The 12009-nt window shown below is 39.3% G+C and overlaps 1 protein-coding gene across 3 annotated transcripts in view; it reads left to right on the top strand.

Moving 5' to 3' along the window:
• Window positions 1-12009, top strand: part of IFT74 (intraflagellar transport 74) — a 93396-nt gene that overhangs the window by 48308 nt on the left and 33079 nt on the right. For 2 of the 3 annotated variants that reach the window (XM_070794188.1, XM_070794189.1), the window contains one exon: window positions 4227-4327. In XM_070794188.1, coding sequence (XP_070650289.1) covers window positions 4227-4327 — 101 coding nt within the window. The remainder of the gene's footprint in view (window positions 1-4226; window positions 4328-12009) is intronic. The other variant, XM_019965864.2, reaches the window with a different exon arrangement.

The raw sequence follows: 12009 nt of genomic DNA, 5'->3' as shown, positions 1-12009 counted from the left end.
TCAGCAAATTTGGAAAACTCAGCAGTGGCCACAGGACTGGAAAAGGTCGGTTTTCCTTCCAATCCCAAAGAAAGGCAATGCCAAAGAATGCTCAAAGTACCACACAGTTGCCCTCATCTCACACGCTAGCAAAGTAATGCTCAAAATTCTCCAAGCCAGGCTTCAACAGTATGTGAACCATGAACTTCCAGATGTTCAAGCTTGTTTTCAAAAAGGCAGAGAGGAACCAGAGACCAAGTGGCCAACATTTGTTGGATTGTGGAAAAAGCAAGAGAGTTCCAGAAAAACATCTATTTCAGTTTTACTGACAATGTCAAAGCCTTTGATTGTGTGGATCACAATAAACTGTGGAAAATTCTTCAAGAGGTGAGAATGCCAGACCACCTGACCTGCCTCCTGAGAAATCTGTATTCAGGACAAGAGGCAACAGTTAGAACTGGACATGGAACAACAGACTGGTTCCAAATCAGGAAAGGAGTACATCAAGGCTGTATATTGTCAGCCTGCTTATTTAACTTATATGCAGAATACATCATGAGAAATGTTGGGCTTGATGAAGCATAAGCTGGAATCAAGATTGCCGGGAGAAATATCAATAACCTCAGATATGCAGATGACACCACCCTTAGAGCCTCATGAGGAAAGTGAAATAGGAGAGTGAAAAAGTTGGCTTAAAGCTCATCATTCAGAAACTAAGATCATGGCATCTGGTCCCATGGCAAATAGATGGAGAAACAGTAGAAACAGTGACAGACTTTATTTTTTTGGGCTCCAAAATCACTGCAGATGGTGACTGCAGCCATGAAATTAAAAGACAGTTACGACCAACCTAGAAAGGAAGAAAAAGAAGGACAGTGACGTCACTCTGTAGTGTCCAACTCTGCAACCCCGTGGACTGTAGCCTACCAGGCTCCTCCGTCCATGGATTCTCCAGGCAAGAATCCTGGAGTGGGTTGCCATTTCCTTCTCCAGGGGATCTTCCCAACCCAGGGATCGAACTCACGTCTCCCACACTGCAGGCAGATGCTTTACCTTCTGAGCCACCAAGAGAGCCCTATGACCAATCTAGACAGCATATAAAAAGCAGAGACATTACTTTGCTAACAAAGGTCAGTCTAGTCAAAGCTATGGTTTTTCCAGTAGTCATGTATGGATGTGAGAGTTGGATTATAAAGAAAGCTGAGCAGCAAAGAATTGTTGCTTTTGAACAGTGGTGTTGGAGAAGACTCTTGAGAGTCCCTTGGACAGCAAGGAGATCCAACCAGTCCATCTTAAAGGAAATCAGTCTGGAATATTCATTGGAAGGACTGAAACTGAAGCTGAAACTCCCAGTACTTTGGCCACCTTATGTGAAGAACTGACTCATTTGAAAAGACCCTGAGAGAGAAAGATTGAGGGTGGGAAGAGAAGGGATTGACAGCAGATGAGATGGGTTGGATGGCATCACCGACTCAATGGACATGAGTTTGGGTAAACTCTGGGAGTTGGTGATGGACAGGGAGGCCTGGTGTGCTGTAGTCCATGGGGTCACAAAGAATCAGACATGACTGAGTGACTGGACTGAACTGAATGTTTCCAAGGTTCATCTATGTTGTAGCATGTATCAGTATTTCATTTCTTTTTATTGCCAAATAATATCCCATTGCATGGATAGACCGTATTTATTTATCCATTCATTAATTGATAGACATTTGGATTGTTTCTGTTTTTTGGCTATAATGGATTATGCTGGTATGAAGATTCATGTACAAATTTTTGTGTGGACATATATTTTTGCTTCTCTTGTATATTTACCAAGACTGGAATTTACCTGGGAGTGCTGATTCACACAATAACTCTATATTTAACTTTTTTGAGGAGGTTCCAGACTATTTTCCAATGCTGCTAAACCATTTTACATTTTCACCAGCAGTGACTAAGTATTCCAGTTTCTCCATGACTTTATCAACACTTGTTAATTACCTTTTTTTTTATTATAACCATTATAGTGTGTGTGAAGTGGTATCTCATTGATTTGCATTTTCCTGATGACTAATGAATGATGTTGAACCTTTTTTCATGCACTTATTCGTCATATGTATATATTCTTTGGAAAAATACTGTTCACATTCTTTGCCCATTTTTTTCCATTCAGTTTTATAAATTTTATTCGTGTTTTGGCTGTGTTGGGTCTTCCTTACAGTGCATGGGCTCTTTGTTGCTATATGCTGGCTTTCTCTAGTTGTGGAGAGGGAGCCAGTCTCTAGGTGCAGCGCGTGGGCTTCTCCTTACAGTGACTTCTCTTGCTGTGGAGCACAGTCTCTAGGGTGTGGAAGCTCGGTAGTTGTGGCTCATGGACTTAGTTGCCCCATGGCGTGTGGGATCTTAGTTCCCAGACTGGGGATTGAACCCATGTCCCCAGCACTGGCAGGTAAATTCTTAACCACTGGGCCACCAGGGAAGTCCTCCCAATTTTAAATTGAATTATTAATTTATTTTTGACTGTGCCACGCAGGATCTTAGTTCCCTGACCAAGGATTGAACTGGAGTCCCTTCCATTGAAAGTGCAGAGTCTTAACCACTGGACTGTCAAAGAAGTCCATTTATTGTCTTATTACTGAATTGTAAGAGTTCTTTATATATGCTAAATAGATTCTCTCATTAGGTAAATGACTTGCAAAATTTTTCTTCCATTATGTGGATATTCTTTTTACTTTATGGTGTTCGTTGAAACACAGAAATTTTAAATTTTGATGATATCTGGTTTGTTTTCTTCTGTTGCTTGTGCTTTTGGTGTCAAGAAACCAGTGCCTAATTCAAGTTCACAAAGACTTATGCTTATGTTTTACTTTTATTTAACTGTTTTATAGTGCAGTTCTTATGTTTAGATCTGTGATCCATTAACTTATGTGAATGGTATGAGGTAGGAGTCCAATTGTATTCTTTTCCTTGTGCATTTCCAGCTGTCCCAGTACCATTTGTTGAAATATTCTTTCAACAAATGTTGTTTAATGTTCTTCCTCTGTTAAACTGTTTTGGTACCTTTGTCAAAAATCAGTGTATATAGATACAGTCCTTTTTCTAGACTCAAAACAATTCTATTCCATGGCTATATGTGTCTTTTCTTATTCCAGTACCATACTGTCTTGATTACTATTTGTTGTTATTATTCAGTCACTAATCATGTCCAACTCTTTACAACCCCGTGGGCTGTAGCATGCCAGGCTCCCTGTCCTTCATTATCTCCTGGAATTTGCTCAAATTCATGTCCATTGAGTCGGGGATACTATATAACCATCTCATCCTCTGCTTCCTTTTTTCTCCTTATGCCTTCAATCTTTCTCAGCATCAGGGCCTTTTCCAGTGAGTCTGCTCTTCACATCAGGTGGCCGGAGTATTGGAGTTTCAGGTTCAGCATAATTTCTCCCAAAGAATATTCAGGATTGATTTCCCTTAGGGTTGACTGGTTGAATCTCCTTGCAGTCCGAGGGACCCCCAAGAGTCTTCTCGAGCACCAAATTCAAAAACATCAGTTCTTTGGTGCTCAACCTTTTTACCTTTTTTATGGTCCATGGTCCAACTCACATTTGTACTACTGGAAAAATCATAGCTTTGATTATATGAACCTTTGTCAGCGAAGTGACATCTCTGCTTTTTAATGTGCTGTCTAGGTTTGTCGCAGCTTTCCTTCCAAGGAGTAAGCGTCTTTAAATTCTATGGCTGCAGTCACTGTCTGCAGTGATTTTGGAGCCCAGGGAAAGAAAATCTGACATTGCTTCCATTTTTTCCCCTTCTATTTGTCATAAAGTGATGGGAGCAGATGCTATGATCTTGGTTTTTTTCTAATGATTACTATAATTTTGTAATAAGTACAACTGCTTTTGTGAAAATTTTAACCCATATAATCTGGTCTCAATGGTAAATTTTCTGTTATTTTCCAACTTTTAAGACAAACTTTCTAACTTAGTTTAGCTAAAGATTTTTTTATTTTCTTAATATGACAAGTAAAGTTCAAAAGAACTTTGGGGAAGTGTCTGCTGTTGAAGTCAGGCAAGCTGACATTCTCGGAATACACTTGTACTTTAAAGATGAATCACGAAAAAATATTTTTCTCTCAAAATTTATAGTTCTATTCTCAGAATAAAGCATATTTTTATCAATATTATTTCTGCAGATTAGAAAAGATTAAAGATTTTGTAATATCATCACTAAATGTTTTTATTGAATAGCAAAATCATCTGTCATAGATTAAATAATATTTTCAACAGGTTAACAGATATAAAAGAAAAAATAAATCAATTTAATGAAGAAATTAGACAACTTGACATGGATTTAGAAGAACACCAAGGTAATTTTTTTATATTTTTATGATATATAATAATAGACTAAAAAATAGATACATAGCAATATTTATATAGTACTAGGGTCTCAGGGACTCTTTGCCTGGGGTTTATTATTTAATTCTTTGTGATATCACTAAGTTTAATTGCTAAAATACTAAACTACTACAATACTAAATATAGTTGGTATTGAATTAAAGCCAACTAAAAGCTGTATGTAACTTAAAATGGTTGTATAGAAAAGGGAACTCTCTAACACTGTTGGTGGGAATGCAAACTAGTACAGCCACTATGGAGAACAGTGTGGAGATGCCTTAAAAAACTGGAAATAGAACTGTCTTATGATCCAGCAATCCCACTGCTGGGCATACACACTGAGGAAACCAGAAGGGAAAGAGACACGTGTACCCCAATGTTCATTGCAGCACTGTTTATAATAGCCAGGATATGGAAGCAACCTAGATGCCCATCAGCAGATGAATGGATAAGAAAGCAGTGGTACATATACACAATGGAGTATTACTCAGCCATTAAAAAGAATACATTTGAATCAGTTCTAGTGATGGATGAAACTGGAACCTATTATACAGAGTGAAGTAAGCCAGAAAGAAAAACACCAGTACAGTATACTAACGCATATATATGGAATTTAGAAAGATGGTAACAATAACCCTGTGTACGAGACAGCAAAAGAGACACTGATGTATAGATCAGTCTTATGGACTCTGTGGGAGAGGGAGAGGGTGGGGAGATTTGGGAGAATGGCATTGAAACATGTATAATATCATGTATGAAACGAGTCGCCAGTCCAGGTTTGATGCACGATACTGGATGCTTGGGGCTGGTGCACTGGGACGACCCAGAGGGAGGGTATGGGGAGGGAGGAGGGAGGAGGGTTCAGGATGGGGAACACAGGTATACCTGTGGCGGATTCATTTCGATATTTGGCAAAACTAATACAATATTGTAAAGTTTAAAAATAAAATAAAATTAAAAAAAAAAGAAAAACATAAAAAAAAGAAAAAAAAATAAGAATTTATTTTGTTTTGCCAAGAAGTTCTTTTTTAATCAAGTAAAATGGGTTAAAGTTGCTCACAGATTTCTAAGTTATACTTCTTTTCATGGGCAATGTGGTAGAGTTGCAGAGGAGTGAGGATCAAGTCATAAATGTCACAAAAGGTCAGGAAGTTATTCCCCAGAGGGCCCAGTAATGAGGTAGCAAATATTGATTATCGAGTTCCCTGTCACCTTCCCCTAGCAGTGGCATTTGAAGAGCCAAGGAAGAACCAGAGCTCTGGGGGTGGAAACGCTGTGGTGTGGATGTGGGAGCTGCAGTGTGTGTGTGTTTGGGGGAGACTTTGGGCGTTACAGATTTCTAACCAGCTTCTCTCTAATAAAGGGGGAATGTGGGTTACTATGGCACTTTAATCACATATTAACTGCAAACCAGTTAGTATGTTAATTGGATTATCAACACTTGACTATATATTCTTAAAGTTAGGTATGGTATTGTAAATAATATACCTAGTATAGCAGAACAGATTAAGAAGAAGTGGCAAAAATACACAGAACAACTATACAAAAAAGGTCTTAATGACCTGGATAAACATGATGATGTGGTCACTCACCTAGAACCAGACATCCTGGAGTGTGAAGTCAAGTGGGCCTTCAAAAGCATTACTATTAAAGTTACTGGAAGTGATGGAATTCCAGTTGAGCTATTTAAAATCCTAAAAGATGTTACTGTTAAAGTGAAAGTGAAAGTCGCTCAGTCATGTCTGACTCTTTGCAACCCCATGGACTACACAGTCCATGGACTTCTTCAGGCCAGAATACTGGAGTGGGTAGCCTTTCCCTTCTCCAGGGGATCTTCCCAACCCAGGGATCGAACCCAGGTCTCCCGCACTGCAGGCGGATTCTTTACCAGCTGAGCCATAAGGGAAGCCCGTTACTGTTAAAGTGCTGCACTAAATATGTCAGCAAATTTGGAAAACTCAGAAGTGGCCACAGGACTGGAAAAGGTCAGTTTTCATTCCAGTCCCAAAGAAGGGCAGTGCCAAAGAATGTTAAACTATACAATTAAGCATACAGTTAGGGCTTCCCTGATAACTCAGTTGGTAAAGAATCCTCTTGCAGTGCAGGAGACCCCAGTTGGATTCCTGGGGTCGGGAAGATCCACTGGAGAAGGGATAGGCTACCCACTCCAGTATTCTTGGGCTTCCCTTGTGTCTCAGCCAGTAAAGAATCCGCCTGCATTGTGGGAGACCTGGGTTTGATCCCTGGGGTTGAAAAGATCCCCTGGAGAAGGGAAAGGCTGCCCACTCCAGATTTCTGGTCCGGAGAATTCCATGGGCTGTATATGTATAGTCCATGGAGTCGCAAAAAGTCAGACACGATTGAGTGACTTCACTTTGACTTTCACATTTTGTGCTCATTTCACGTGCTAGCAAGGTTCTGCTCAAACCTTCAAGGTAGACTTCAGTAGTACATGAACTGAGCCTCCAGATGTACAAGCTGGGTTTAGAAAAAGCAGAGGAACCAGAGATCAAATGGCCAACATTGTTTGGATCATAGAAAAAGGGAGGGAATTCCAGAAAAGCATCTACTTCTGCTTTATTGACTATGCTAAAGCCTTTGACACTGTGGATCACAACAAATTGTGGAAAATTCTTCTTTTGCAAAGAGCAGAAAAAATCTTGATTCTGAGAAAGTAAGAGGAGAAAGAGGGGATGCAAGGATGCTCCTTCATCCTTTGGAGGAGCAAAACATGAGACGGTTAGATAGCATCACTGACTCAATGGACATGAAGCTGAGCAAACTCCTCCTCCTGCCATGCTGCAGTTCATGGAGTCTCAGAGTCGGACAGGACTTAGCGACTTTACAACAATAATGGCTGAAGAAACGTAGCAGGGGAAAAGGGTGTACTTTTGCTAAATTTTTTATTTCAATTTTAATGCAGTCTGTTAGTTTTATTTGTACTTCTTCTTGACTTATGAGTAATAGTGTTAGCTACTATTGATTACTTATCTGGACTGGTTAGTTTGTGATCTTTACAGAAACCCTTTGAAACCTCGTTAACCTCTTTTATACTTGTTGAAGCTCAGAGAAGTTACTCATATTTTCACAACTAATCACAGGTAGAGTCTAGATATAAACCAAGTTCTCTTTGACCCCAAAGTCTTAGTTTTATTGCCCAAACCTGATCTTGGCTTTCTGATATGACGTGCTATATTTGTGAAATGAAAATATTCTTTTGAAATGCTTACAGTCCTACTTACATGTGGCTACATGGCTTCCCTGGTGGCTCAAAGGTGAAAGCGTGTGCCTGCAGTGTGGGAGACCCGGGTCCTATCCCTGGATTGGGAAGATCCCCTGGAGAAGGCAATGGCAACCCACTCCAGTATTCTTGCCTGGAGAATCCCATGGATGGAGGAGCCTGGTAGGTTACAGTCCACAGGGTCGCAAAGAGTCAGACACGACTGAGTGACTTCACTTTCATTTTCTCATGTCAATGGGATCTCTAAAAACAGACAAACTTTAAGCCCTGATTATTAGGAAAGTAAACTTATCTAAGCTTTCATTTTCTCATTTGCAAAATAAATATAATGGTCCTACCTCACTAAGATTTATGAATATTAAATGGTACACATGGTAAGGTAGGTTCATTAAGGTCATGTTATTTTCTTTATTAAATTATTTTATTGCTTTTAATTTATATAGATCTAGTATTGCAGATTTCTGAGAAATCTGAAAATGTTCTTGATTTCAGATACTTTATAGGATACATTTTAAATAATATTCCACATTCTAAATTTAAATTTATTAATTGCTAGTTCTAAAAGTTCCTCTGTTCTTCTTCAGGGGATCTTCCCAACCCACAGATTGAACCAGGTCTCCTGCATTGCAGGCAGACTCTTATACCATCTGAACCACCAGGGAATCCCAGTTCTAAAATAAATAGAATGCTTTAAATTGTAGCTTCCTTTCTCCTTTTCGTTTTTGAACATTCTTTTTCAAAAATTCTTTGTCCTTTCTTCCCGTGCTATGGCTTGCACTATCCAGTTCACCAACCAGGGATCGAACCTGTCCCCCTTGCGGTGGAAGCACAGAGCCCTAACCACTGGACCACCAGGGAATTCCCTGTCCTTTTTGATTAATGTAGAAAGATGCAATCTATAATAGTTACGAAAAAAAAGTAGCAAAAAAGTATATATACATATGCTTTTTAATTTTGTACACACATACACACACATGTCTGGGTGTGTGCTCATTTGCTCAGTCATGTCTAACTCTTTGCAACCTCGCGGACTATAGTCAGCCAGGCTTCTTTTTCCATGGAATTTTCCAGGCAAGAATCCTGGAGTTGGTTGCCATTTCCTACTATAGGAGATCTTCCTGACCCAGGGATGAAACCTGTGTTTCTGATGTCTCCTAAATTGGCAGGTGGACTCTTTACCACTGTGCCACCTGGGAAGCCCATATTTATATATGTAAATATAAGAATATATGTGATATATAAGTATTATGTGTTCATATATATCTCTCAATGGATTAGTTTTCTGTTCTTCTACTACCCTATGATCATCCTGAATATTGTGAACAGCATAGGGATTTTTCTTAGTTAAGGATCTCATTATTTCTTGCCTGAACTACTGCACTAGTCTACTAACTGGTCTCCCCACCTCCATTCTTGCTCCCTCTCAGATTCATCCACCACAGTATGCCGACTGACTTATGTGAAATGCGATTTTCTGTCATTCTCCTACTTAACAGTGGTTCTCAATGACCTACAAGATAAAATTTAAGAATCTTTGTATGGCATTCTAGTTCTTCCATAATCTGGCCTGTTCATCGTCAATCTCTTTTTCTATCCCTCGTCATCTCTATGCTTACATTCTAATAATAACAGTAATCTATTATACCAGTGGTACCTCACACCTCACCCCCTTTACCATATATCAAAGGATTGTTTCACGTTCAATCCTTTGTTCCTATTATTTATTCCCTTATCTTGAATGTTCTTTTCCCTGTTATTTATCTCCCTAACTCCTCATCTTTTAAGATCTAGCTCACGTATCCTTTCATGTCCAACATAATTAACCCTGACTTTCCTCCCTGACCTATTTCTGGGCTGGGCTAAGTGAATGACCCCCTCTGTTATCAGAGCAGATGGCTGGCATAAACGCATTGACCACAAGACTACCACTTTCTACTTAGATGTTTGTCTTTCTCTTAGGCTGTGTGTCCTCCAGGACAGGGACTGTGTCTTGTTTCCTCTTTCATCAACACAGTGCCTGGGAAAATAAGCGTTCAATAAATCTTTATGGAATGAATCAAACAGGCCTTATTTTATTTAAATATTTTAAAATGATTATTAATTTTTGGCCACACCTTGCAGCTTGTAGGATTTTACTTGCCCAACCAAGGATTGAACCCCAGCCTGCCACAGTGAGAGCACAGAGTCCTAACCACTGGACCATGAGGGAATTTCCAGTCCTGTATTTTAGAAGGGAAAGATCTGTAGAGTCAATTAAAGGTGATAATTGGCCTCTAGTCACTTCTTTGGGCCCTGCAGTTCTCTTTTAAGAAGTTAATCTTTTTTTCCTTCTGCGCTGGGTCTTCGTTACTGTGTGTGGGCTCTATGTAATTGCAGCAAGTGGGGGCCACTCTCTTGTTGTGGCGTGGGCCTTCTCATTGCAGTGGCTTTTCTTTTTGTGGGGTGTGGCTCTGGGCCACTCTCTGGTTGTGGCATGGGCCTTCTCATTGCAGTGGCTTTTCTTTTTGTGGGGTGTGAGCTCTGGGCCACTCTCTCATTGTGGCATGGGCCTTCTCATTGCGGTGGCTTTTCTTTTTGTGGGGTGTGAGCTCTGGGCCACTCTCTCGTTGTGGCATGGGCCTTCTCATTGCAGTGGCTTTTCTTTTTGTGGGGTGTGAGCTCTGGGCCACTCTCTCATTGTGGCATGGGTCTTCTCATTGCGGTGGCTTTTCTTTTTGTGGGATGTGGCTCTGGGTACGAGAGTTTATGTAGTTGTGATGCACAGGCTCAGTTGCTCTGCAGCATATGGCATCTTCCCAGATCAGGGATCGAACCTATGTCCCCTGCTTTGGCAGGTAGATTTTTAACCACTGGACCACCAGGGAAGTCTGGCCCTCTAGTTTTTAAGATATACAAATATACTCTTATATGCAGAGAGAGCTTGATGAATTAGCAACAGTTTTATTACCTTCTAGAGGATTCCTACCTTCGCAGTATATGATTTTCAATAAAGAGGTGGATTCTTTATTTTTCCAATAAAGAGGTGGATTCTATGTGTGCATTCTCAGGAGTCCCTTGACTTAAGATTGTGGATAATCTGCTTCTTAAAATGTGGAGGATTATCAGGTTGACTCTCTGGTCCATACTTATCTCTATCCCTGGCTTCATTCCTTCTGACCCATTTTATTAATTTCTTAGATGTTACCTGGTTTCTTCCATGTATGGCATCTGTGTATAATCCAGCTTGGCTACCTTTTGCCTTGTAGGGGTTCTGGTTAAGATAGGGTTTAAACCATAAATGTGTTTGTTCATGTCTGACCTTGTTAGTACTCCTCCAACCTTTTGATTTTCAAATAAACTTTTAAAAGTTTTGCATAATTTATTCTAAATTTAAAGGCATCTTTTGATATTGGTTTAGGTATAGTTACGTTCTCTGCTAGGTATTAATGGTGGTACTGTAATCCAACAGCTTCATTAAATTCATCATATTTAGGCATTTTTTAAGTCCTTAAAGTTATAATTTGCTAAAAGTTACATTGCCAGACTGTTTGAGACCCTATGGACTGTAGCCCACCAGGCTCCTCTGTCCAGGGATTTTCCAACCCCTTGGAAGGGGTTGCCATGCCCTCCTCCAGGGGATCTTTATTATTATTGTTTCCTTTCCTATATTCCTCATTGCCAGGAGTTTGACCTTTAAAAATTCTTTTTACTGTCATTTTAGAGGAGTTTGGGGGTGGGGTGGGGCGAGGTGCACACTCAACCTTTATAGAAAAATTACAAGTTATAAATTTATCCAGAATTTCTGAAGAGTTTAATCATCTTGAATGTTTTTCATTTTACTGGTTTGTGGGTGTGTATGTTTTGCCTCAAATGACCATTCTCATGTGTTTTCATTAACTGTGCAATTATCAACCAGCATCTATAAGGATATCTACCCCTTCCTGCTTTTTAAAATTTTTCCTTAAACTAGTTCAAGTTATTTTAAAGACTCCAAATAACTTATTTTTTAACTGTATACTTTTTAAATACAAATCTGGTATATACTATCATAGGGAAAATTCAAGCAGTACCAAAGTGTATAAAGTAAAAAGGCATCTCCTTTCTCCTCATACTCATCCTTCATTGCTTTTCTCCTCATACTTGTACTTCAGAGGTAATCATTGTTTACAGCATAGCCTTTTAGACTTTTTTTCTATACATAGCACACATATATATAATTGTATATATATATATATATATATATATATTTTATATATGTGTATATTTAATTAAGTGATACACTATAAAGTTCTTCTGAGCTTGAGGTTTTTAACTTTGTACTTACAAAAACTATTAGCTGTGGTCATGTTGATATGGTTTTTAAGTAACATTAGCTATATCCACATTGACATTTGTTGTTGTTTAGTTGCTAAGTCATGTTCAGCTGTTTGCAAC

This window comes from Bos indicus, chromosome 8, assembly GCF_029378745.1.
Source record: "Bos indicus isolate NIAB-ARS_2022 breed Sahiwal x Tharparkar chromosome 8, NIAB-ARS_B.indTharparkar_mat_pri_1.0, whole genome shotgun sequence".
Classification (NCBI taxonomy): Eukaryota; Metazoa; Chordata; class Mammalia; order Artiodactyla; family Bovidae; genus Bos; species Bos indicus.
The sequence above is the reverse complement of the archived record's forward strand: the minus strand, read 5'-3'. Positions and strand labels throughout refer to the sequence as shown.